The following is a 27,687-nucleotide window of genomic DNA, read 5'->3' as shown; positions in this document are numbered from 1 at the left end:
TAAAAGCATTGCTTCTTTTGTTGAAGTCTGCTTTTTCTTAAAGTGTTTTTCTCCGGATCGTGAGAAGACCAGACAGCAGATTATGCATTCATCACTTCAGTGGGAGGCTGCAGAGTGGTGCTTTTCTATCACAAGTGAATTGGTCCTGAGGAGAAATGTAAGGGCCCCTCCCCTGTACAGACACGGAGAGCCCTTATTTCCCTACTGCAGCCCCTCCTCAGATTTTCAGCATCACCATGCACATCATTATCGTTGTCAAAAGTTGTGCGCGCAGAGTATGAACTCTCGGTGATGGGGGCTGTGGCAGGCGCCGCCCGGGGGTGGGGGGGTGGGGAGCCAGGAGGAGGAGGAGGAGGAGGAGGGGTGACGCGCAGGTGTCGGTGCTTCAGTTCTGACCGGCCGTGGCGAGGTTAGGACACCTCTCCATCCAGGAGGGCCCCATAGGTGCCCTCATTACGCAGGCCCCTGTAGCACCGAGCGGAGCGCGCATGGCGAGGAGAGGTGCGACTCCTTACGCTCATAGTCTAACTCTCCCACCTGGCCTCTGTCTGTCTGTCACAGCTCCTATTGGGAGGACTCACAATATGAATGATAATAAGCATAATAACAACCCCGTGGTTGCAGGGGAACTGAAAGGCTTTTGGTAATGACGAATTATTAGAGTCTCTGAGGTGTCATAAACTGAGAGCAATAAACTGAGTCGTCACTTTAAAAGTTACTTATTTGACTTTTTTCTTCAGTTTTTTTTAGCTTAAGTTTTAAAAGAAATCCGACTCTTCCTCATTTGAACCTGTGCAGCGCAATCACTGCCGCGCCTGCTCTTCATATTTTATGATGCATGCCGGGAAAGTGCGTTAAACGGATGAAGTTTCCCCAAAACTTCCCCGCTGCACACTGTGACCGAGATTCAAAGGGCAAGCGGTGCTTCATTAACCGTATCCCCATTTACTTTAGATCCCCCCTGAGTCTCAGAGAGAGCGGATTAATGTCAATTACCTGTCATTTTGCAACACCTACAATATGTTATGTGGGCTCGGGCTTAAGGGAATCGTGGCTTTTCCTCAGAAACACTTAAAAAAAAAGTTACGAATTTGCGAGAATTTTAATACGAACCTAAAAAAAAAATCTTAACATGCTGATTGCAAATTTTGATTTCTTATTTTTTTTTAAAGAATTTTGATTGTTCTCCTTTAAAATGTCAGACTATCCCAGAAGTTGCTCTGTGGGTGTGTGTGTGTGTGTGTGTGTGTGGGGTGGGAGGGTTAAAACAGAACTTATGTTATATATATTTTTTAATATAACAAGCGCTCATCTAATCTGCTTAAACAAACGACTAATTAGACACTTTAAAACAGCAAAAAAACAAACAAAAAAAATGTGTTTGTTTCCTAAATCCCAATGAGCCGCCCTGCTTGTGCTACAACTTCGAACTATTTAACAAGATAATGAATACAGAGGAGCCTAATTGTGGTTATTTCTCATGTTTCAGTGATGTAGATTCTCCTCTGATACAAGCTAATAACAGTCACCAGCTCGGCGCACGTGATTACCCTGTAAAGACCTATAATAATGGACTGCTATGCATGAAGAGAGCACTAAACAAGGAGACAGAGTACTGGACAAAGAAAACACCATCAAGCTCGAGGACCAATGAGGGGTTTCTTTCACTTTTCAATCACTCCTAGTCGTGCCTGGGATTAAGAGAGGGCTCTTGACTCTCTCTTTCACACAAAACCAAGAGTGCTTGTCAGCAACTTGAAGGAAAAAAGAGGAGAATAATACGTGAGTCCGGGGTTATCGTGTTTAATTGGATTAGATGGTGTCATGTTGAAGTCCGGAGCATGACAAACAAGAGATACACGGATACTCTTGGGATGTATATCCCTATTTAATATATTATAAATATATTAAATATCTAATAAAACTAATTCCCTATCAAAGATTCTTCATTTGGCATTTTATTTACATTTAGAATTACTCCTAAATGTCCTAAATCATTTATAGAAATAGTCCAATGTGCTGGCGTGTCTCCATCAAAAAAAAAAAAAAAAAAAAAGCACTATGAGGAGGAAAACTGTGGCACTGCAGAGGTTTATATTGTCGGGATTGTGTTGTTGACCGTGTGCTGCGCTCAACTGTGCGTCAAGCAGCGGCAGCAATAACAAGGTGCGCGCAGCTGTGTGTGCAGGTGCACGGCCTCCACCTGCTCAACGCAGAGAGCACAGAGAGAGAGAGAGAGAGAAGAGGGGGAAGAAAAGAGGGAGAGAGAGAGAGAGAGAGAGAGAGAGAGAGAGGGAGGCGCAGATAAATAAAAAAACAAACTGGCTTTTCGATGGTGCAGAGAAATTGGGAAATTATCAGGGATCATGTGCGCAAAAGAGTTCCAGTTAATTCACCGCAGGTTCGAGAGGAGCAGCACAGACGTAATGTTTGCTTATAAACTTTGAGTTGTGAAGCCTGAAGCTGACACACCCTTTAATCCACCAGTGCAAGAAGTTCTGAACGTCCCAACAAAAAGTCATCACGTGGTTGTTTCGCACCGTTTTGCCCAAAAAAAGCATCGCCTGGAAATGGACAGTAAAATGTGAGGTTCATGGATCCTCAGATATTGACCCGCTCCAGGTAAACACGGTGGAAACAAAGAGACGGAGAGCAGAGCGAGATCAGACGCGCACCAGTGCGCACAAGCGTACCGCGTTTTGGCCTGAAAAGTTCCAGCGCTGCCAAGCCGAACATTTCTGAAAATGTGTTCAATCACATTTTCACTGAGAGAAAAATGTGTTTGGCTTTGGCTTAACGTGCTGCTGCACTTTTGGGGGCAGGTGTGAGATGTGATCAGGCCTGTTTGGCCGCAGACCTGCTCGTTTTATGAGGCGCTGAGGTGATTTTTCTCTCCTCTCCTCCCTTCAACTGTCTGTGCCGGCCGCGTAAAGTTTCTATTGGCCCGCCTCGTCTGGTGCGTTCACGGACCACAAAGAACAACAAATAAACAGGAGTCAAAAGCTAGTCTATAGGTAGGTGTAGTGCCGTAATTTAATTAAAGCGGGGATGTTGTAGAATGTGTGAATTAACTGCGACAGAAAGGTCAAAATCGCCTTCAGCCTCCTTCCCACCCTCAGATAAGTCAGGGGACAAAAAAAAAAAGCATCCTGACATACATGACAGGTTATTGTTTGGCAGTCTTTGTGATCCACAGGAAACAAAGTGGTCTGCAAATAAAAATGAGAAGCCTGTGCTGCGGTGGGGTTGAAGTCAGCAGCCAGACTTCTCGAGAGAACTTGAGAGTCCGAAGAAGAGGGCAGAAGGACACTTGAGTTAAAAAACGAAAAAGTTGCAGAGACTTTTTGTCGCTCTGTAACGAGTCTCATTACCATGTCACCCCTCCTCCTCCTCCACCACCTCCTCCTCTCCCCCCCAACACCCTTCCTCACTCCTGGCAACAGCAGACAAAGCGCTCCGATTTTAGTGGTCTCCGCCGGGGCCGGTCAGCCTTTGATCTGAGCCCGTTAAGGAGAAGGGAGTCTGGGGGGAGTCAGGCCAAGAGAGGAGGGCTGTCTAGGAAGGTAAAGTCACCTCAAAATGTTTTTACCTATATATTCTTTTTTTTTTTTTAAATCATCTACTTAGAATTTACCTTTTTGGGGGACAACTTCCTAATTTGCATAGAAGACAAGACCTCTGTGGGTAAGATGCTGCCAGCCTGAGGTTTGTTTCATTTCTGTTAATAAGCTGCATTCATTTTATAGAACAACTGCAGATCACATTAAGCCGCCAGGTAGACACACCCCGGGCAGCCTGGACTTGAAGGGAAACGGACCTCAAAGAACCAAACTTTGCAAGAAGCATGAAGGGCCTTCAAACACAGAGGCCTGGACACGTTTGGTGGGTTAAATTAAAAGACAGGGACAGAAATAGAGACAGGCCATCACCTTTAGGATGGATCTACAGCAGGTGGGCTGCACATTCAACACCAGAATATTTCTCTACCTGTCTTCTCTAGTGAGCCACATATCCTCCAGTTCTGACCCGCAGTGATAAAAAAATAATAAAATAAGTGACACAAATGTGAACAATAATAAATTGCAGGAAATATTATGTTTTAAAAATTAGTGTTATTCAGCTTTTTTGATGCCCACGGGCCTGGTGGGATTTTGCTGCATCAGAAAGATTTCTGTCACTATAAAGGTGGAGAAAGACAAAAGATAAAGAGGAAAAAAAAAAAAAAAAAAGTTGGGATTTAACATCTCTGATCCTGATTCCTGCCTCGCCGCTCCGTCCCCTCGGACTGCCTTGCTGACGGGGACACTCAGACAAAAGATCTTCTCAAATGAAGTTAGTAATGGTCCACATGTGCCAGATCACTCAGGCAGCACAGACAGGCCGCGAATTTCATATAATGCAAACGCAATGGAGAAAAAAAAAAAAAAAAAAAGGGAGGCTGGCCAGGCGTCTGGCATCATTGGGGAAATAAAAAGCTCTGCGTTAAAGAAAAAAAGAGGAAAAAAAAAAACAGGAGTGTTTTTTTGGGTTTTTTTTTTGGTGGTTCCTGAGTAAAATATCAAATATTCCTCTAACACACGTTTACAGTGAGCACAGAGTAGCTGGTAATGCTGAATAAATACAGTGTGAAGTCATCACAGTGCAAGTGTGGAAGAAAAAAAAAAAAAAGTCCCAAGCAAGATAAATAAAATCAGGGCCTGAGAGGCAGAAGATCTCTGTTCACACGTGAGGCTTTTAAATTAATTCGTCTTTTTTATGCTCCGCTCGTTAACAAGTAATAATAATAATAATAATGACAATATAGTGAATTTTACTCTTAAATTACATTTGAAAAAAGGTGCAGCCACTTTTCCTGCAGCTTCATTATTTCGTGTGTTTGTATTTCAATCCCAGAATTCTTATTGAAGGAGGAAAGCAGAAGAAACGAATTTCTTTTTAAATGAAAGCTATTTCATTAACAGGTTTGGAAGCAATAATTGATAAGGAAAATGAATGAAATAAAGAAAACATTTTGTTGTCAGCCTAAGGGCTGCGATGTCCTGGAAATTGATTCTAATTGTCCTGCAAGACGGTGGCTTTTATTTTAGCCACTTTGAAAAAAAAATCTTGTTATTTATTTAAACAATATTCCTAAACACTGAAACAGAACTAATTCACTTAGAGTAGGTGTTTATGTGGATCAGCTCTTCACACGATATATTTTAAGTCATTTTAGCTAATAGGTTTACACTTCTCAAACTGTGCTGCAGCTACAGTAACGAGACATTTTATTGCTTTAGAATATTTTTTTTTTGTTGCAATTACTTTGTCATATATTGTCATTAGAAGTCTATTAAAACATCAAGTCATTATTTGGGCATCCCCGGGCGGGGAATTAGAATAAAACCATCTTTGCCACACGGGTCCCATTTAGATTAATGGAAAAATATGTAAAACATTTCGTTTTAATTTTCCTCTGACAGTGTTTTGCATACATGCATTTTCTCCGCCTGCGCTGTCCCTTATAATTTATGAAAGCAATCTCGACTAACACATTACCAGGCTATGAAATACTGCTCGCAGCCTAATTGATTCCCGTCACAATTTTGTGAGGTTATAATCGTGTTAATTGTAATTTACTCTCTCAGGGAATACCGGAGAGATGTATTTAAATAAAACTGTCGAGCGGACTGAGGAGATTATATCAGTTCCACACATAATAGAAATGTCATGTAGAATTACACAGTGGAGGCAGACAGGGATGCATTGCTCTAATCAACAGAGATGTCACAGAAATCTTTTGCTTTTTCATCCCCAAACGTTACTTTAAGTCGTCAAGGTGCAATCAAAGCCGAGCAAAGCCAGCTCCATAAAGACCAAAGGACAGTTTGTTTCACCTTTAATCAGAGAGGGGGAGGGCTGGGGGGAGTGGGGAGTGGAGTGGGTGTTAGCAGATACATCACATAAGAGCAGGGATAGTGGCTGGAAGTAAAATAAAAAAAAAAAAGGGAAGATTATTATGTGGTAAACAAACACTTTTAAAGGATGTTGTGTTTTCTTAAAACTCAACATCCTTTAAAAGTGGCAGAATCATTTCCTGATCTTCCTCTGAAGAGTTGCCCTTTTTTTTTTTTTTTGCTTGGTCCCTGCATGATGCCCTGAGCTGCTTCCTCTGCTTAGAGACCTTCCTTCCTGTCTGCAGGGACACCTGTTGGTGCAAAGCAGCTCAGAAAAGCCAAGTTGTCCCATCAGACTGGGCTCTTTTGCCCCTGAAGTCACCTGGTGAGTCTCTGTTGAACTCTGATATTCACAGTCATGTGTCTAACAAAAGGCTTTCTGCAGCCTGTTACTGCAGGGCGACTGTAGTCTGGCAGCAGAGCAACTTGTTTTCTTAAACATTTTGAGAGGACAAAACTTTATAAATTAAAATAAACATCTTTAAGTATTAAATGTTCTAATTAGAAGATTCATTCATACAACTTTCTTTCATTTTAACGTATATTAATACAGACAGTACTGTGTATTAAACATTAAACCAAACTATAAAGGTGTAGTGGTCAAACTCTTTATTTCTATTTGATTTGTTTTTACAATTAAACAACAAATATGACTGAATTGTAACGTATTCACACAAGAATACAAGATATTCACTCTGCACCTTTTTGCAACACGACTTAGCTGCAGCGAACCATAAATTAATGAAGGCTTAAAAAAAAGTCTCAAAAATAAAATACATCAAGATTTAATCAGTCAGGCTACACACAACCTACAAACTCTGACTGACAAGACAAAAAGAAACGTCTCTGTTACGTATTAAACCATTAAAGTCGACCAAGTTCATGACCCGGCCCGTCTATTTTAAAAGATCTTCTAATGGCCTCGCTCAAATTGTGTTTGCGGACTTATTTAATGAAAGTCATACATAATGGCAGTTTTGTCCACCAACCTCTGGCTATAATGGTAGATTGGGTGAAAACAAATAAACAAGCAGAATGTGAATTCCCGACAGAAAAAGTGAGCCAGGGGTGAGAGAAATATGTGGCCAAATGCCAAAGAGACAGCTTACTGTTCGGGTCTTTGGCTGGGCGCAGGGGTGGTTTCGATCTTTGTCTGGCCTGGCCTGGCACAGACCACAGTCCTGCCCCAGACACAATAGCTCATACAGTAGGAGAGAGTGAGCGGGAGAGAAAACGAGAGAGAGATGAGTGGATGAGGTGGGGTAGGGGAGGTATAGTGCCTTTCATTACCATGGTCACCAATGGCACTATTAACCATTCAACACCCCCCCAATTATCCTCCCATCCACAGTCAGAGAGACAAAGCCTTGGTCCTGGTCTGCTGGAGCAACATGGCCACTAATCTGTCTCACTCTAACATCACACCCACTTCACTGTCTCTGGAAGTCAGACGTGCACAATCACTCCACGGAGCCCCGTTGCACTTTTATTCGTGACAGCACAACAGACGACTCCGCTGAACTTGTCTGGGAGTTTGTTTTTAATGAAAAGCGATCGTTTAAAGCTGCGAGGGAGGTGAATTAAGATGCTGACGATCAGGTGAGCCTAATCTAGAAACAACAGCCGAACATCGGAGTTAAAAGGCTGAGTGTTAAGTGAGAGATCAGGTAAAGAATACTAACGCAGCGTGCGCATGTATGTAGTGTTTATTTTTCATACAGGTCATGGTGTGTGACGCCACACGCCTTCTCCATCAAGACCACAGGCTCGCAGCTGCCAAAGAGCGAGCTGCATGTCTTTACTACGGAGACGGACACAAAAAAAAGCTAAATTGTGAGTTTACGCACTTCCATCTGTGTTTTTTTTTTTTTTTTTTTTGGGGGGGGCGAGCAAGACTTTGATGTTTGCGAGTCAGGCCCTGGGCAGGGGGCTGAGGTCTGACTGGAAGACTGGGGCCTAATGAATAGATCCACAACAGTGGCTTGTTGTGTTTGTTTACCCTTTCGCCCAGCTGCCTGGACCGTGGAGATGGGGGAGCATTCATCATGACCTAGGAGAGATGGGAGGCATGGGCACACACAAGGGAGAATGACTTGATGGCTCACACGCTGCAGGGTGTGCCAAGAAAGTGCCCACACAGGGTAATGATCCTCCTCACTCAGTTTCAAAACACATATCTGCTGTTGCTGCAGGCAATGTGCAGATTTTATACTGTTGAACACATCTGAAGATATATTTTGTATAAACTGGACCCCTGCATCTGTAGTAAAGATTCAGTGCAACAACAATCAAATGAATTTAGATTTCAGCGAAAACTCAAATTTAAACCACGATTTCCACTGTCTTCTTATGTCAGGCAACATAGTTTATAAGCTTTTAAAAAGCCGTTTTGCTTGTGAAACCTGCAAAATGTCCCGTTTCCTTCGACCTCTCCTGTCAGGGTTTAGTCGTGTGGTTCCTCTCGTCTCTTCTCGCCGGAAGTGCTACTTCTCTGGCACCACGACGGAGAGCGTTAAGATGTTCCGTGCCTGCTTCACCGAGGGCATGTCAATCATGCTGCCGCGGAAGGTGAACGCCCCCTGAACAGGTTTGCAACGCGGGCGAAAGGAGAAAGAGTATCATCAGACCAGATGTGCACAGTAAATGTACTTTAAATGTTCTCAGATGAAGGGTGATGTCTACAGACACAGGAAGTAGATAACTGGATGACAAACACGTCGCATGGAGCAATAATATATGTTTTGAGCGTGGGGATGTAAAAGTAGTCTTTTTCAGACTCCTCTCATTTTTAAATTTCTAATAAATAACACTAAACGAAGTCATTTTTACAGCAAACAGGATGCTGCAGAAGAAAAACTCAGTGGAGAGTATGTGTGAATTATGCATCTTCTGGTATAAAATACTACTTTGAAGAATCTCCAAGAAACCTCAAGTCAGAAAAATGCAGTCAATAGCTGGAGGTGAGAATTATGAAAAACAAGCACCTGTCGTGTTGTAAGACAAAGGGACTGACCCTGCTTGCTGTTCACACACAGACACACACACACACACACACACAGAGCGGCAGAGGGATGGGTAGGATATGAATCCCTCGGGCGATGTTTAGTAGGAGCAGCCCTGGCAGGGAGAGAGGTGTGGGCAGATTGTGTATTACCTCAGCAGATAGCCCACAGAGCTCAACACACAGGATCCAACCATGCACTAAATTAGGAACAATAATATTGTACACTTAATTGGCCGAAACCCCCCAAACTCCTCCGTCTCCCATGTTGTCTCTGAGAGTCACCCAGGGGTGCACAGTATGTATTCTCTGGAGCTACAGAGGTGTGTGAGAGGGTACACAAAGGATCAGTCTGAGTCTCAGAGCAGAGAAACACAACACAGCCACGGACGCAGAAGACATACATTTCAGGAAGTTTTGTATAAAAAAAAAATCCCCTTGTTTATCCAAGGTCTCTGGCTGCTTTTTACTTTATGATGGGATTTACAAAAAAATAATTATTTGTTGATCCTGCATTTGCAAACTGACTTTTAGGCAAATAATGCAACATTCAAGGTATTCCTATAGAACTCATTTAGAGTGCAAAATGCCTGGAAACACTCCTGAATTGTCTCAACAATGAGCAACTATGGCTAGAAATGTCCCTCTATCATGCAACAGAGGGAGATTAAAATGATTTTTTAACACTCTAAAATACTGGGATTTTACTTGGTGTTCATGTTACCTTTCCCTCCTTTTGGTGTTGCTCAAAAGCAGCAATGAGCTCTTTGGCCCATTGGACTCTCTCTTGACTGGGGGAGAACTCTCCCTGCACAGCCTGGATCTGCCCTGGGTGGATAACCTGTTTACCTGCACAGAAACACACACACACACACACACAGAGCAAGAAAGTGAAATACGCTAATGACAACAGGCTTCACTTCCAATAAAATTAAATACAAGAGCCACTGGTGCTGAACAATATTTTTATTTGTTGCCACACGCTACCACTCCTGATTTTAACACCAAAAATCTATTTTTTATGAAAACTACTGTGAAAACAACTGTACAGAACTGGATGGAAAACACTAAGTCTGAGAATTAGGAGGGATTGCAGCTGGAACTGTTCCTGCAAGAGAGGAACGACAACCCAGGGAGGCAAAGAGACAGGACAAACAGGATATACGGAAGAGTAAACTGTGTGTGTGTTTATGTGTCGTGTCCTATATGTCCTATGCCACTGAGGCGAGTCAGATGGCTAAGGACCACAGCATGCTGTGCATCATGAAGGATATCAAGTGTCTCCTACTCCTGCTTGCAGCCCTGCTGTCAAACAGAAACTTTGCTGAACGCTTAGTTAGACTTCACTATGTGACAGGAGTCATTTAGAACAACCAATGAGCGCCTGACAGAGACCAAGCACACACACACACACACACACACACACACACACACACACACACACACACACACACACACACACACACACACACACACACACACACACACACACACACACACACACACACACACACACACACACACACACACACACACACACACACACACACACCTGTATAAATGTAGAACTATGTTCAAGATATTAAACAAAACTTTTCATGCAGCTGTACTAAAAACATTTGGCTACAGAACTAGTAAATGTGACAAAAATCTATGTATTTTCTATGAACGCATTTTATATTGCTTCAATACAGTTACCATAGATCTTCATTGTCATTGGTCGCACACCTCTCAGATGCCACCACTACATCTTATATCCAACTGAAACACAAGCCTAACATGGATTTAAGGCTCTGTCTGGCACATTCCCTCCCCTCCACCTCCACCCTCCCTCCCCTCCCGCTCCTGCTTCCTCTCAGTTAAATGTGGGCTAACGCCACAGACATAATCCCGTGTACATTTGCAGATCAAACTTGTAGTGATAAGTTAAGGTTATGAAACGTCTGCTGAGAACGACGGCTCAGCGGCAGCCAGCAGGAACTCGACACTTTAGGGCTTAGCACTGTCGCCGACAACAAATCCTTCAAGGTGGCCGAGCGGGCGGGCTACACGAGCAAAAAAATTTGCCCAGGAGAGAGGAGGAGAGGCAAATAGGGGAGAGGAAAGGGGAGGAGAGAACCCGGTCCCTTCATCCAGCTCCGCTCACCCCAGTTAACCTCAGAAAAACACACACAGCAGTTACACAATCGACACACTGTAGCTGAACAATTACTGATGAGAGCACGATTCATTAAACTGCAACTTAAGATTATGATTAATAGATACCTTTGGGGGAAGTGGGCACACTAAAAACATTACATTAGGCAGGTGTTTGTGCCTTACTGGGAATGCATGAATGCCTGTGTGTGTTTATGTGAAGCAGAGAGCAACATAACTGCACATTTTCTGTGTGAGTGTGTGTGTGTGTGTGTGTGTGTGTGTGTGTTTCTGTACAATTATGTTTATGTGTGAGCTCACATGCCAGTGCAGCACCTCGTCTATAGTACTTAAATAACAAGCCATACATAAAACCTGCATGCGTGTGTGTGTGATGCGTGTGTCTTCTGCATGTTGCACTCTAGGTGAGACAAGAGGAGTGTGTATTCCCTCCTCTGCCACCTGTTTTACTTATGGTCTGCAGACAGGAGCGTGTTTCCACACTGAAATTGGCAGGCTTCAATACGCTCAAAGAGGGTGTGTCTTTGTGTGTGTACGTTTGTGTGCGTCTGTGTAGGACAACAGGAAAATGACAGAGTGGAGAAACAGACAGGGTGACTCAGGTGCCCTCAGTTACAAGCCATTGGTTCTCCTAAAATGCATCACTCATGCCCTCCAGCCAATCCCGGCCTGCCATGTGGTGCTGGCATCTCATTGGAGGATTGGTATTTAGCAAAGTGCTCTCAGGCGAATGATGGGCAGGGTCCCGCGGATGAAGTGAAATGTGGTCCCTGGAAGAGGAGATTTTTGTGGACCGTCTTCTATTGCTGGGACGCAAAAACGTTTTTAGAAGACTCACTGGGTGTTAGCAGCAACACGTAGTTTACAGCACACAAGACAAGGTGTGCACGAACCACAGTTGCTGCACAATTAAATCCCTAAAATTAATTGCCTTCCTCCCCAACAGATTTGATACTTGTCAAGGTTTTGCAGAATGTTGTCTCCACACCTCCACACCGTCCTGTTTACCAGTAAGGAGCACCGGGTGTTTGTGTTTCACCAGTGCGTTCTGTGCTCAGTGCTAATGGGTGCTGTATGCGGCTTAGGTAGTGCCAAGGTCAATTACTGCACAGGTAGAGGCTTTTGGCTGCACTGTATTATTGCTTAAGAACACTCGGGCCAGTAATAGCCACTAACTAAGATTATACAGAGTGCCCATGGCTTGTAAGCCACTAATCCAGTGCTTTGAATGGTTCTGTTCCATATCAAATCTAACCATTTATTTCATCAACCGACTGCATCCATCATCGGCTTTTATATCTTTTACCTCATACAAAAACACTGCAAGCTTTCGTTTATGAATTGTCTTTTGCACAAAAAGATTCATCGAATAAAGATAAATATATTTGTAATATACGCATAAATTTGAGGAACCCTTGTATTACACATAAAAATGTAACCAGTGACATTTCAATGATAAATACTTCATTGTAGAACTGCTAAAAAAAAAACAACTAATGTTATAATGTCTAGTAAAAAAAAGTGTAAAATCATCCAAACAGAAAGAAATTTGCAGACGGCTGTAGATGAATAATTCTGATATAAACACACAGAATGGCACACACACACACAGACAAACCCGCTGCACCAGAGAATAGAGGTGGCATATGAGGTCAATCAGAAAATAAGTTGCTGTATGAGACAGCAAGGAGCTCTCCTGCAAGATGATTTGATGATGTGAAGTGGAGATATTGCGTGTCAAGGCCAGTGCAACATGGAGAGTGCTTTCAGGGATACACAATTTTGCAGTGCTTATAAAAAGAGTAGCATTTTATTTTTCTCTATTTCTTTCAAGTATGAAAGCGGACTTATTGCTGATGTCTTATTCACTGATCTCACATTCGGAGAAAAAAAATCTAATCATTACACCACGCTAAATAAAACATTACACTGCGAGTTTAAAATATTTTCCTTCCGCTCACAGTTTACAAGGACGCAGATCACAGTGGGAAATATGTCAAATTTTGAAATAATCAGTCTTGAAGAGAAATATATTTGTTGCAGTGAAGGAAGAATGGCTGGAATATCCACTTTGGAACAGGCTGTCCTGCCTTCTGTGGTCTGTTACATGCAGTCTGCGGGGCACACACACACACACACACACACACACACACACACACACACACACATTCTGACAGCGTTGCCTGGCTACAGACACACATAGAGTGCAGTTAAAGTAGACACTACCACTCTTTGCTATAACTCCCTTTAATCATATGTGCACATTTGCCCACAGGCAGGTAAGGACCCGAGTGCACGCACACGCAAACACAAAGCCATTCATGGTGAGTACAACATAAATGTCAGAAAAGCATTTAAGGACAGTTTTAAAACAATTATCAACTAACTCACACATCCTATTCTCACTGGCAACACTGCTTGCAACAAGACGTAAAGGGAAGTGTGTTATTGTGCCACAGGGAGGAGTGAAGAATATATGAGAGTGAAATAAAGAGCAACCACTGAGAGCTATGGGAAGCAACTGCAGAAATCAGAGGTGTCTGGGGTGGACACACATGTTGAGGTCAGGACTTGAAGAGTCCCTGGTTAATGGGACAGGGGGGCTGTCACGGGGGAACTTTACCTGTGAAGCCCATGAGAGCTCCCTCTCTGGCCTGTCGCCTCAGCCCCTCCACGTCTTTGTAGTCAATGTAGACCAGGTCGATAGCCTGCAGCCCAAATGCTTTGGTGGTCACGACCACCTTCTGCCTAGCGTACAGGAGTTCTTTAGCATCTGTGGTCCGTGTGGCTCCTACAGGACAGAATATGAGGGTGCACACACCATGTAAGTAACAACAGCTGCAGAGGATGTGGGATGGTGAAGGTGATGAGCAGGCGACAAAAAGTGGCAGAGACCAGGACAGCAATCATACTTAAATAGTGTGTCAATATCTTTCTTTTATTTTGTGGGAGAGTGTTTCATATCAAACTACATAGTCAAATGTGATAGTTTCATAATTTTGTTCCTCACTGACTGACGAGCAAACCTTCCAGAACAGCAGTTCAAATCTTAATATCTTTCTGATTAATCCAGTTGACTGTGTGTTATGAATCAAATTATTGTTTTTAAGCGTCTGTCCATATCAGATGTCCACGTCAGATCATATCAGAAAGAGGGTGGATCAGCAGTTCAACCACTGGTCTTGCCTGTCAAGTCTCCTTTAAGTCATGGGCTACGCTGACTACAAACAAACTTCTCTTAAAAAAGAGAAATGATGATTTAAACACAGTCCTCCTTTGTACTTACAGTAAGTGGCCGTGGGGTGTGCGTCTGAGGTGTCCTGATATATAAAATAATGGACTTGATATAGAAGTTGTGTCACGTCCATCTCATTTATCATTTATCATCATCAGGACACCTGTTTTTGTTCTATCATTCACACATCCTACATCCAGAAATCTTCATTAAAAAATACTATCAGTCCCTTTAATCATTTATTCAAATCAGGGAAAGGGGGAGTGGCCTGTGACACATGCTTTCACAGACTTTTGGATTTTAAACTGCAATACGTCCTGATGTTCTCTGCTTTGAACTCAAAGCAAAAAAAAGAGAACAGCCCATTCGTGGCCAACAAAGAGTGAGAGGTGGAAGGTGCAGCAACTACCTATACTGGCACAGAAGTCATCAGAGCCAAACACCACGCCGTCATGGTGGAGACCAGCGCTGGGAGCAAGTCGACGGGTTTCCTCACATACCGCCTGGAGAGAATATATATTAGCACAACACAGGCTGACTAAAGTGACACAGGTGCAAAGAAGGAGAGAGATACTGGTCACAAAGTCTACTGAGTAAATGTAATTAAACTTTAATTATTCCTTACTTCAAATAAACTGGATTTCTAAGTTTCCTTTGCATGCAAAGGCATCCAAAAGCAGCCATCACACAAAATTCTCTCTGACAAATATGCTAATGACCACATACCTGTTAAAAGCCTAAAACTAATTCTAGCTATTAATGTGCTAGCCCAGAAAATGTGCCACCTGCATGTACACACGTTGTAAAAAGTATAACCAGCACAGCCAGGAGTAGTAGTCACACTCGGACGGTCAAAGACACTTGGTTACGTAGTGGTAGGTATCAAACCTTGAGTACCATTCTGTAAGAGTTAGGGCTGAAATAGTGAAGTTTTTAAACCTGTCAAGTACTGAAAGCTGGCACTGAATGCTTGGTCTGATTTTCAGCCTTGTTTACTTACTCTACAACCATGTATTACCTGATTTAAATCTGATTTAAATCTGATTTTTCCTTATTACAGGCTGTATTATATGCAGGCAAAGTTCTTGCACAGCTGCTTTGTATTGAGGCAACATAAATCAGTGAAGTATGGGGAAGTCAGTTTATTTTTTTAACTGAAAAAAGACATTCAGCTTGTTTTTTTAAAGAGAGACATTGAAATGCAAATCAGGTACTATAATGGTACCTGTACCAAAAAATCCCAAACAATAGCAACCCCTTTTTGTTAAACTACGACTACTGGCCACAATTATTATGTGAATAAGAGAATAAAAAAAAATCTGGAATGTAATTGTCTGTGGTGAAGAGCGTGAAACAATAAGAATGTGTTTCTTGCTTTTCTTGGCCTCCAAATTAATTTCACCACTAGCTGTGCCACAGCGATTTTTTTTTTTTTATGCTTGTAACCTGGGGTTCAGTCTGGGCAAAGATACAGGGTGTTCTCGAGAAAGCACACAGAGGCACCCCCTGCCATCAAGACACACACATACACACCAACAACCACAAACAGTCACAGACTTAGAGTGGAGAACCAAAGACAAATCAAAAGGAGGAAGGACAGCTTGTTTCTCCCCAAATGGCCAAAACCATGCCCTTTTCCCCACGTAGCTGAAGGTCATGCTAAAACGGCAACTGCTTTGATGCTTGCCAAAATATCATTAAGAACTTTTTCCACTATGATGATATTAAACCAGTTCTAATTAAAAAGTGTCAGCGTGTCTGGAGAGGGACAGAGAGACGCACACAGACAAACAGGAAGAAAGGAAACAGAAAAAAAGGCTCAAAGGGCTCATTTTGAGAGACTGTCCGCAAGCTTTGAATCCCTTTTATTTGGACACGTGGAGAGCTCCGCTCGCTGACGCAGTCTTTAATCTAAAGTGAGCAATGGACAGACAGCAAAATGTCTTACGCAGGCAGTTTTTGGACGTTTGTTTGTAATTTACCTTAAAATTGAGCAGGCCCACAGCGGTTTCCACAAAGGTGACCAGGCGAATGGGTTCTGTCAGTGCCCGTCCTTTCAAGTTGTGCTGAAACCTGTCAACGAACTTAACACACAGGGACAATCTCATGCACAACTCATTAAGAACAACCACTTTTTCTTCCTGGAAATAGAAAACAAGAAACGTCCAGACAATCGCAGTAAATTAATTCATTTTCACTACTTTTTACAATCACAGTCATTACCTGCAAATAGATGTTTGTGCTTTGTTCGAGCGCGTGTTCTCTGCAGCGTTTGCGGTTATAAAAGCATTTTTCTGACTGACTACATTTGCAATACTGTTTATAATATGCACAGATCAAGGATACATATTGTGGTAGACTGTATTTCCAACCAATAAAGTTCAGCTTCCACCCTCAGTACACTTATCAATGCATTATTAGTTATATGAATGAGAAAAATGGGAAACTCACACAAGAAATTGAGCTACTGTGTCAGAGTGAGTTTAAAACTGGAAGAAAAAAATGTGCAGCAGTAAAAATGCATAGATGATATGACGCATCTTTCAAAATCCACTGTGGGGTAAGACAGACAGAGGAGAAAAAAGAAATTTTAACGTGGAAAAACTTACTTTTGATACGAATCTTGACACCTTTATTACCTGCACTGTTCCCATTTCAGTCCTTATTCAGAAACACATCTATGAGAGTTCAAATAGCGGAGACAGCGAGCACAGGAGAGCAACAACAAAAGCGGGTGAAATGAAATATTTTACATTATCACCAGGGTTCCCCCTTCGTCTGAAGTCTTCTGCTCTACCTTCTTTCATAGGCTCTGCACAACTACAGCATGTGCTCCCCTGAGAGCGTGCACACATGTAAATGTGCACATGCACGCACGAGCACAGGCATACACACGGCAAAGCACAGAAGAAACAAAATACTGAAAAGGGGAGAAGAAACAAGATTTGAGATGTCTTTGAGTGTGTTTTACTCCTACATTATTCTGTTTTGCGTCCCCCCCTCCATGGCAGGGAACAGGGAGACTGGAGCAACAATCAGAGTGTGATGTGACACTTTGCTGAGGCCTTTATTCTGCACGACTCCTGCTAATATGCAAGCTCACCTAAGTAGGGCTTTAAAACCAAGTTTAATTCTTTGAAGACCAAAGCATTTCAATTTTTTCCAACAGACCAGTTCACAGCTAGCCCTGGACTGCCAGTGGGGTAGCCCAAATTCCAAAATCTATCATCTGGAAACACACAAAAGCCCCCTCCGTCTGATATTTCCTTTCAAAGCCAGTCAAAAAAAAAAAAGAAAAAAAAGGAGAGGGCGCAAAAGCTCAGAGTAGAAATGTCTAACTCCATGTCCCCCCTTCCTCTCCTTTTTCCTCGCTCCCTCTTTGACACACCAGGAAAAAGACAGATATAAATAACCTCAGGTACAGCACTGCTATTTTTCTAAATGAAGAGCAAAATAACCCCCTTGCTCGCACTCACCACTCTTGTTCTCAAAACTGAAAGAGTGGGCCTCCATTGAAGGATTTCAAAAATCGGGGCAATTTTAATCATCTCTCCATTCAATCTCAGTTGGATAAATCATATCTGAGAGATTTGCATAAATACAAACCATCAAAGACTTTTCATCTTCAAAGAGGTTTTCAAGACCCAATAGGCTTTGTACTGTAATCATCTGAGGTCACAACCCTGTGGGAGCAAGGCTGCTATGGCAACATAAAAACTAACGCTGGGGGCTTAGCATAATATCCCCCCTCCTTCGCAAACACAGGAAGGGGGGGTGGGGTGGGGTGGGTCGCCCGAGAGGGAGTGTGAAAAGAGGGTGTAGATAAACCTATTTCTGTGACAGAGGAAACTAGATATGGCCCGTTGTGGGGAAACCTAGCTGATATTACACACAGAGATTACCGCCACGACACCGTGCCACGCAAACCCTAACAAGGCAGCGGCGAGCCGTGGAGGCTGTTTGGATTCTGCTGAAGGAAAACAAGTGACAGCTCCACGCGGCACCACTGGATAAAGAGCCTCTCAGCCTCTCTGATTACATGTTTCTGTCCTTCTGCTGTACTCTCCTCTTCAGCTATTATACACTTTGAGAGCCTGATTTACACTGCAGAAGAGGTACTATAGTGCTTGTTCATTGTTCCTCTGGCGTGTACAGCAACCATTACCTGTCAATGGTTCTAAAAACTGGGACCCTTTAAGATGTTATTCACTACTGAATAGAAAAAAACAATAAAAGAAAAGCAAAAAGAAGAATAACACCTCTTCTTGTCATTCAAAGCCACGCTACAAACAAGCCCTCTGACAATTTCACCACCCAATCATGAAAAGAGAAGGAGGGAGTGATGGAGCTAGAGAAAGGAGGCTATAGTGGGACAAGTTTCAATTAATTTTCTTCAAAAGGGGGCCAGATTAAATGTTTCCGGCCTGCTGAAGTGTTCATTTCACAGAGGGGAAGCGGAGAAAGGGATAAGGGGAGGGGACAGGAGGAGGAGTAGAGGAGGAGGAGCGGGACAGGGTGCGATTCTTTCGGTCCCAGTGCACACCAAATAGTGTGGTGGGCAAAGAATGCACACGGCTCCGAATCTGTGTGAGAATTGTCCTCAGACAAAGGAGGGAGTTACGCCTGTTATAGCCCAATAAGGCCTGTCAGTCACACAAGGGCTGGGGGAGAGGAGAAAGGCAGCGCTAAAGCTTTCAACACAAAGGGAAACAAGCAAGTCCATCTTTTAGCAACAAATCAGTCTTGGAGGTTCCTGTGCTAATATCAATAAAAAGGGAGAAAAATAAACAAGTGAGGGATTTACTGCACTGCATTACAAGAGTGGAGAAAATCAGACAACACAGACGTATGAATGCGCACACAAAAAAAGCATGCGCGGAGAAGACACGGAAAAAGTTGGAGGGACAAAGATGAGATTAGATGAGCATCAATGAATGAACCAAGGTCCCATCCAGAGCTACAAACTTGACTCTGTTTCAGGACCGCACATGCACCTGCTGAGGCAGAAACACCCTGAAGAACACGCTGGAAAAACCAAATGCACGCACAGATTTCCAGTGAACTGGAGTTTTTAGAAGAAAGAAGAAGAAGAAATAAAAGTGCATTAGCAGGCGAATGTTCTGCATTTTAGAGCTCTTGAAAAAGAAAGTAATTTTGAGCGCAACTGACTTTTTTGAAAGCGAGGACCAGTAGCAAAGGGAGAAGTGGCTGAGCTAAAGGAGGAGCGTCAGCGAACACCTGTCAGCAATTATACTTGGAAGAAAGAAAGGGCAGCAGGAAATAGATGTGTTCTAATTAAAACCACTAGTTAAAAACTTCCTGCTCCTGCCCCAAGACCCTGTAAGAGTGTGTGTGTCTGTGTGTGTGTGTGTGTGTCTGTGTGTGTGTGTGTGTGTGTATACAGTATGTGTGCGCACAGTAACACTGAGGGGAAAAAGCAGAGTGGACACCATCTTTTCACTGCCGATTCTCCTTCTCTCTCTCTATGAACATCAATAAAGCACCTTTGAACTGTACTCCGACACAAACAGTGAAGCAGGCAGACAGTAACCTGGTTCCTCCTGGTAAGTGAACCATATGGAGCTGATCAGTGCGGCCTGCATTAATGATGTCACTGTCTCCTGACCTTTCAGGACCTGACATCCGTACAGCGCCCCTTTATAGAAAGCCAGGGGGACGGCCAAGCCCAGACAAACACCTCTTAAGTAGGACACAGGCCCGGTTAGCATGGACAAACTGCAAAACAGCAATTTCTGAGTAAAAAAAAAAAAAGATTAGGAACAAAATCGGCGGGCAATCATTTCAAACGTTTGTTTTAAAGCTATTTCGTATGTGCAGTTAGCAATAACGATCGTAAACACCAAGCCGAACTGTCTGACTCGCTTCAGACTTTGTACTTACTTAGATATCAGTTTGTCATCTTTCTCGTATACCAGAAGCTCAGACTGGGAAGATAGCCTTTCAACTTTGCAAAATGTGTGTACAGTTGAAATACATTTCAAAATAGGGAACTTTCAAAGCTTGTTTATGACTAAGGGTATGTAATGCATGTTTACGGAATATTTTTATTCATTATACCTGTCTGGCTGAGTGTTTAACTTTGATTAAATTATTTCTTAGTCACAACATGACACTGTTCGAGGCAGTCTCCAGTAAGTTCAGCCGTGGCAGAAGGCACCACTGTGTTGTTACAGAAAGCTATCGGGCTTCTGAAGCTAATCCGAAGAAATGTCATCCGTTTTTTGAGCAGCAGCCAAGAAAAACACTCCGTCTGTCCCAGAGTCCTGCCACAGGGATCGATTCCCACTTTTACTGGGAAATGGAAAAGTTTGTTATGATTGCTTTGAAGATTCCCGTGGTTTTCTGTTACTTCATGACTTTGTATGGGAGCACCACTGTGTTTTTTAAAAGACACCCAGAGGTGAAAGAGAGACACGTCATGGGTATTTTTGGTCTTGTTTAGTTTGTGCATATATTGCAACTTAACTTTTTGCTCTTTTTGGAAGTGGTTACACATGGTTTTGCGTATCTCTTTCAGGTCATTCTATGCAGCTCTCTTTAACTTCAGTAAACTACAGGACCACGTCTGAGGTGGGCCAGTATTTACTTACCCACTGCACCTCCTGTGTGTCCTCCACTTTGGGCAACATGATGGCAGGAGGGAGAACCTCAGCCTGCAAGATGACCTGCAGGTCAGCCTCAGCTAAGCCACTGGACACCGAGTTCACCCTCACACACTTCTCTGTGCGGCCCAGGTCCAGTTCGGCTAACATCCGGGGAATGGTATTCCTGGCCTCAGTCTGCAGAACAGGAACACAAAACACAGACAGAGATCATGAGTATTTCATGTGAGGCATTTGGTCAGACTGCGCTTTGGAATCACTAATGAGCAGGAAAATGAGGACTTATGATTAGACACAACTACACTGGAGCAAATAAATGCTCAATTAAGGTTGAAAACGGATGATTTGTTCTTTGGTCTCTTTAACATTTACAAAACATGCATTTATGCAAATCAGCCGCATTCAGCAAAGGCAGGAGTGGTTAAATGATTGAAAAATGCAATAAAAGTCCCATTTCCTACAAGGAAATGTCTTTACATAAATGATATTGACCATTAAGCAGTTACACTGCGTGATCAAAGTGGGTAATTGACAAACCGCACATCAGAAACATATACATTAAAAAAGACACACAAACACAAACACAGCACATCTGCACTCTCCATTAACCACAGTTCATATACAGTACGCCACAAATAAACAAAACAGAGGCTGCACACTCAACTCTGTTCTGTCAAAGCAGGCATTGTGTAGGCTGAACAGGAAGAGAGATGAGGAGGATGGAAAAATCAAAGAGAAGCCTACAGTCTGGACTTCTATCAGTAACACAGTAGCACACGCCGCTATATTCAAACCAGATGCCGGACTTCAAGAATGGAGAGAAAAGGGGATGGAATGGGGAGAGAAGTCTGGCTAGTGAGAGGAGAGAGGCTTTCTCGGAGAAATGTGGTCTGAGTTAAGCAGCATGAGGAAACAGTAGCTTAGGAGTTGTCAGGTCAGATCAGAGGCTGGAGCCTTTGAGTGCTTGTGTGTGTGTGTGTGTGTGTGTGTTGAGACGCTCAGATTGTTTTTTTTCCTATTACCACTTATACTGCAAAATTCCATCAACAGAAAAGATGCTCCTCAACTAATAATGAGAACTAGAAGATGTGCCAGAAAGGTCTTGGAGATGCCTAATCAGGAAATGAACGGTGGGTTATTAAAGTACTGATGGATGGTGGCATTGTGCCGTGTGATGAAACTGCACACTTGATGGGAACGTGATGATGCGAATGCTTTGAATTTACTGAAAAAACAACAACATCTGAGCGGAATATCTAACGGCCTGATCATTAGCTAACAGATCACTGAAAGTAAAGTGGGTGCGTGCATGAGAGAGAAACCGTAGACAGATATAACACGGAGAGCCCATACATCACGATCTCTTGTAAAAACTAAAGTCAACCTAGGTTCAGTTGTATGAGAGCTTATGGGGACCTCTCAAGGGTCACGGGACAGTTTCTGAGACAAAACAGCTCTCGCTCTGATCTCCTGGAATGCAGAACTGTACTTGATATTATGAACACCCGTCCTGTATCAATAAAATATGGTATCAAAGTACATATCAAAGATTTGCTCAGATTTAATAGGGGTCATGAGCGGGCTGGACTGCTGTGTGTCATCTATGTCTCCCTTTTGCCTCACTGAATGAGACAAGGGGGGATTGGCGCACCGTATGATGAGTGCACTGTGATCTTCGTAACCTCTCTGTTACTCTCTCTTACTGTCACTCTCATAAGCCAAAATAGACCCATAACTGTATCGTGGTAACCTAAAACGGACAGAGCGATTTACGCAGCCATAATTCACTACTCATAAACCTGCTACTTGGTGGATAAAATTCTGTCTGTCCCTCTACAGTTCATGGTGACTGGAGAAAATTGATCAGTGAAAACTGCTTGCTGCTTCGTATGCCGGGAGTCACATTGATCCCTGACCAAACTAAATAAATAGGTAGCCAGAAATGATCAAAAAGCATGGTTTATAACATTCACAGATCAAATAGACTGGAGAGGGCTGGGTCTCGGCCTGATATACTAGCAGTCTGCATGCATAAGAGTATTTTAATGTAACAAGAGACTGCTCTTTGCAAGGATTGTCTCCTGCGCTTTTTTCCCTTTGTAATGGTATTTCTGAAACCCTGATGCTAGGAATGGCTAAGGAGATGGCCAGTTCACTGCGCACTATCCTTTATTTAATCTCGCTTTCTCTCTAAAGAGAGAGAGATTATTCTGCTAGGCATCTTGACCCCTACGGGCTCTGCTACTCCGAGCTTGAATAAAGTCCTTTGAAAAGGAGATATTTTACATTAATGGATGGCCATCCAACATGTTGCTTCAAAGCTCCCTCCCCAATCACCTGGTGTCCCACGGAGAGCTCGCCCCAACGTCAGCTCCATCTCCTCTTTGATTCCCTCCATCATCCTCATCATTAGAAGCTGACACACGGGCGGGCGGGCGGGCGAGCAGTCGTCCAGGCAGGCAGGACCATCGAACGCATAGATGCACACAAGAAGCTTTTCAAGTGCAGAGATGCTGACCTTCTGGAGAGCGAGGTCAGCTCCTTAACACACAGCCTGAGCCTTGACGCACAGGATCCTACAGAGTGCTGTGTATACGTGACACAGCATGGCTACTGCCTTGTAGACACCACATCAGACCGGAGCGTCCAAACTGATGTGTGTACAGTCCACAGCAGGGCTGCCTTCCTCTCCAGTTTCAGATCATGGATGTCTAGGCCAGCCGTCATGCAGCTTCAAAACAAGCGACGTCAAACATTGCCTCTGGACAGACTGGGTGTGGATTTGCACGCTCTGTCCCTTCATTCAGTTTGAAGTAGACCTTTTTTTTTTTTTTTTTTGCAGTGCTAGTTACTGTACATACTAGTTAGAAGTGACGTGAAATTTGTATTAGAAATGATCTGGTAAAATAACACTTGTGGCTACAGTATCATAAGCCTGAGAAACATCAAGACACACAAAAGACTGACTGCATAAATTAGGACCATTTACAATATTATGGAAAAATGGCTGCATCTGCATTCTCTAAAAGAAGTTGTATGTACATCTGTTATGTCTACGCTGTGTTTTTCATCTTAAAGTGCATGTTGAGGGTTTTGTGTGAAAAGAATGGGGAATCATGAGTCGCAATGAGCGCAGTTTGTTTTTCCATTTTTTTCTAGCTTTTGAGCGCTGGCGTTTTGCATCCTGCTGTGCGACTCGCGATGCCATTTAAAATGAGCTGTAGACTATCGCAGGTGAAGGCTGTCTGCCTGAAGTGCGACTGTGTGCGCATTTGTACATCTGTCTTTGTCAGTTTGTGTGTGTCGGTGTGTTTGTGCGCATTAGCAGGTTTCAAGCCATCATGGATGAGTTTTGACAAGTGACACGCTGCACTCCAGAAAGCTGGACTGAGATGACTGACTAATACAGGCTACGTTGATAACTGAGACGTAGCAGAAGAATTCGGGCCTTCACTCTGTCAGTTGGAGGCACACTGTGTTATCTGTTACCCTGTCAGGGCAGACAACAAGACGTAACTAGCAGGATAGAGAAGGAGAAGGAATTTGTAAATCATGAAACCCGCTTGTCATTGTTGGTCAAAATTGACAGCCCGAGGTGGAAAAACAGCTAGTTATTACACACTATTTATTCACTTTAATTAGCCATGAAAAGATCTCATTATAGCTCTTTGGTTACAGTTCATTACAAGCTGCAATGCAGTGTTTTTTGGGAAATTAATTCCCAAGGCTATGCATCCACTTTCTAGGAAAAATGGAGAAGGTAAGGCTCATCATTCTGTCTCTTTACAACATACATAATCTATTCTGTGCATAATTAAAATTATTTACCAAGTTTTGATCATTATTCATTATGCATCACAATTTGTTTCCTAATGATTTATGTCTCATTTGCAACTCCCAGTACAGCTGACTTCACCAAGTCTTTACAATTTACCGTTTGTCCAGACTACTCAACACAACTAACACGGGATTAATTATGACATCTCTGTTAGTCTTCTTTTAAATTAGTGATTTAAGACTGATTAATATTTAACCATATATAAGCTTTTAAGCCTGTATGAGCTAAAGGGCATCTTCAAATCATGGTCAGGTATTTTTTAAACCTAGGCAGAACAACAATGGCCCCAGCGCACCCCAGACAAAATAAAGTATGAAATACTGTTGTCTGATGTGACTCTGGGTGCAAATGCGACTTGTGGTTTGTGAGTCCATGCCAGAGGGTGACTGACTCTGTGCTTCAGGGTGAGGGAAATGACAAATTGTGAAATAAATACCAAGCTAGAACTAAAAAAAAAATAAAAATAAAACAGGGCCTCTTGCTCAGGGTGAGGTTGAAGCTGCATTCATCCTAAACATGCATATGTACAGATGTGCTATAGAACATTTACAATAAGGTATGATGGAGGACGGAAGCAGCTAAACTGTCACTAAACCAACCATGAGATTATTTGGGAAGTTCTTCTGAAGACCATAGGGTAAAGCTGGGCAGCACGTGCTCACGGTAATATCTGCGTTCCACTTCTACACCTGGACAATAAAAAGGTATAAGCAATAAGATTTCAGTCAAGTCAGTCAAAAAATAGCGAGCATTTTACAAATGATGCAAAAAAAATAGGCAATTCTAAAGTATTCAAGAGGCAAAAAAAATGACCATTTAAAATGTGTTTTCATGACCTCAAGAAGGTAATGTGTTGTAACCGGGGAGCCTGCTGTAATGGTCTTGATGCAGTGCAAATGAAACTCAAGCTGCACGACGTATCCTTGTGAGAATGGATGTCTTCTCAGCCAGGTGACATAATCAGCTCATGTGACCAAGGTGCTAATAAGGTGAAGAAGGTGAGAAAGTGAGCTACAAACATGTGTCTGGAGGCCACATGTGAAAAGTGCAACTAATTGCATGATGACAACAAACAGCCACTGGCAGCGCATTGTGGCAATAGGATGACCTATAAGATTACTTATAGGTCTTATCTTATTGTCATTTTTACACTTATTAGACTCACATTTCTCACCTGGACTAATGTTTTAACCTCAATGCTTCTTACTTTACATATTTTCAATGTTAAACTTATTTGTCATGATATGTTTTTTTTAGCCACAGTAGAAGATAATTTGAAATTGGCTTTAAAAAGCTATCCGGGATCTGATTACTTTAACATTCCCCTTCCATTTGAACAGAAAACTAATATTAAATGAATTTCTTGCAAAATACGAGAGGTATACCATTGCTTATTTTCCCCCCTCGTGCGCTAACATCTGCTCCATTCCTTTCCTCCTCCTCCCATTCTTTCATGTTTCCCTCTCCTCATCGCCTTCTCCATCATCACTCCTCCTACTGGGGTTACTCCAAGTGTTGCGTTGCGTGGCCCACGTAGCACAGGGCAGTGCGGGCTGCACTTCTGCCAGTGAAAACACAAGAGTGTAACAGGATAATGAGAGAGGGAGAGAGGGCCTCTCTGTTCTCTAAGTCTCAGCATTTTCCGATCCCTCACTCCCTCAATCCTCGCCCTTGACCCATGGTATCTGGAGCTGCTGCTCGAGTGTGCGTTTCAAAAGACCTGAGAGAGCTCAAATGTAACCTATGACTTATATTAATATCTGAAGAGACACATAAGACAAAAAGCTTTCACTCCTTTAAACCCCACAGACAAGCCATGTCCGCCCCTGATCAACGAATGCTTATCACAGCGCTGTCATCACTCTCCAATGCACCCTGACCCCGCGTTCACCTATCATACCCTCCCACAGGACTCCAATCAATACCTGACACATGATACTTAACACACACACACAAACACACACTCATACAGTGTGACAGACAGTAAGGTTTTGAACTGAAGGTCTTTCTGATTTGACTGGGAGAGGGTCTATTTTCTGGCTGAGTGGCTCACATCCCGTTTGTGAGCCTTGGCAGCCTGACTGGGAGTTTCTCTCAAGTCTCCTGGGTCCTCTGAGGTGTTGAGCCCACAAGTACACAAACACATGCACACGAGAACATGTATATACAAAGATGTAAATACACAAGTACACACACAGGCACACGCACACAGGCGCACACTAAATACAAATGTTCAGTATTCATAATTCAACTGGCTAACATTATTTCCCAGGAGCTCTTTCTGTCAAGAGTTTAGTCATTTGAATCCACTTAAATTGAGAGCAGATCTTTCAGTGTCCTCTGAAATAACACAGTGAGCATTGAACTGAGGTCATGTATCAGTTGACAGTTGGCTGCATAATTTATGTTAAGTTGAAAACCTCTAGTGTCAGACACAGTTCATGCATAGACCATAGCTCATATATTGACCGTGCAACAACCAGAAAAAGGTAATAGACCGTAATAATGTCATTCACTCTACAATGCGTCTCCTCTTCCCGCAGGTGCCGTCACCGTAAGCACAACGGTCTGTCTCCACACCAGCGGCTGGTGGCGTTATCAGGGAAAGGAGAACGAGAAAAAACTAATAATACTAATAATAGAGAAGGAAATACAGAAAACAGAAAGGTTTTAGTGCATGTAAACTTTCAAAGTTAACTATATATCAGCTTCTCAGTCACTAATTAAAGAACTGAAAGCAAAGCCGGAAACAGAACCACCTTTCTAAGTAAAAGAATTGGAAGTAAATGTGATTTCCCCACTTAACTTTTGCAGTTTTGATCTTGTGGAACAGTCGGCTTAATAAACCAGATGCCATTTTAGCCTTAAATCAGATTTTCTTGCATAAGAAGTTACAG

The 27,687-nt window shown here is 42.8% G+C and overlaps 1 protein-coding gene across 1 annotated transcript in view; it reads right to left on the bottom strand.

The window, feature by feature from the left end:
- Positions 1-6,530: 6,530 nt before the first annotated feature.
- Positions 6,531-27,687, bottom strand: part of clybl (citrate lyase beta like) — a 58,220-nt gene continuing 37,063 nt past the window's right edge. The window contains exons 3-8 of the mRNA XM_070838001.1: positions 20,941-21,129; positions 16,312-16,413; positions 14,739-14,832; positions 13,718-13,885; positions 9,662-9,786; positions 6,531-8,515 (exon numbers count right to left, since the gene is read on the bottom strand). Coding sequence (XP_070694102.1) covers positions 8,420-8,515; positions 9,662-9,786; positions 13,718-13,885; positions 14,739-14,832; positions 16,312-16,413; positions 20,941-21,129 — 774 coding nt within the window. The 3' untranslated portion in view covers positions 6,531-8,419. The remainder of the gene's footprint in view (positions 8,516-9,661; positions 9,787-13,717; positions 13,886-14,738; positions 14,833-16,311; positions 16,414-20,940; positions 21,130-27,687) is intronic.

Source organism: Pempheris klunzingeri, chromosome 10, assembly GCF_042242105.1.
Source record: "Pempheris klunzingeri isolate RE-2024b chromosome 10, fPemKlu1.hap1, whole genome shotgun sequence".
In the NCBI taxonomy this organism is placed as follows: domain Eukaryota; kingdom Metazoa; phylum Chordata; class Actinopteri; order Acropomatiformes; family Pempheridae; genus Pempheris; species Pempheris klunzingeri.
This window is presented reverse-complemented; position numbering and strand designations above follow the sequence as displayed.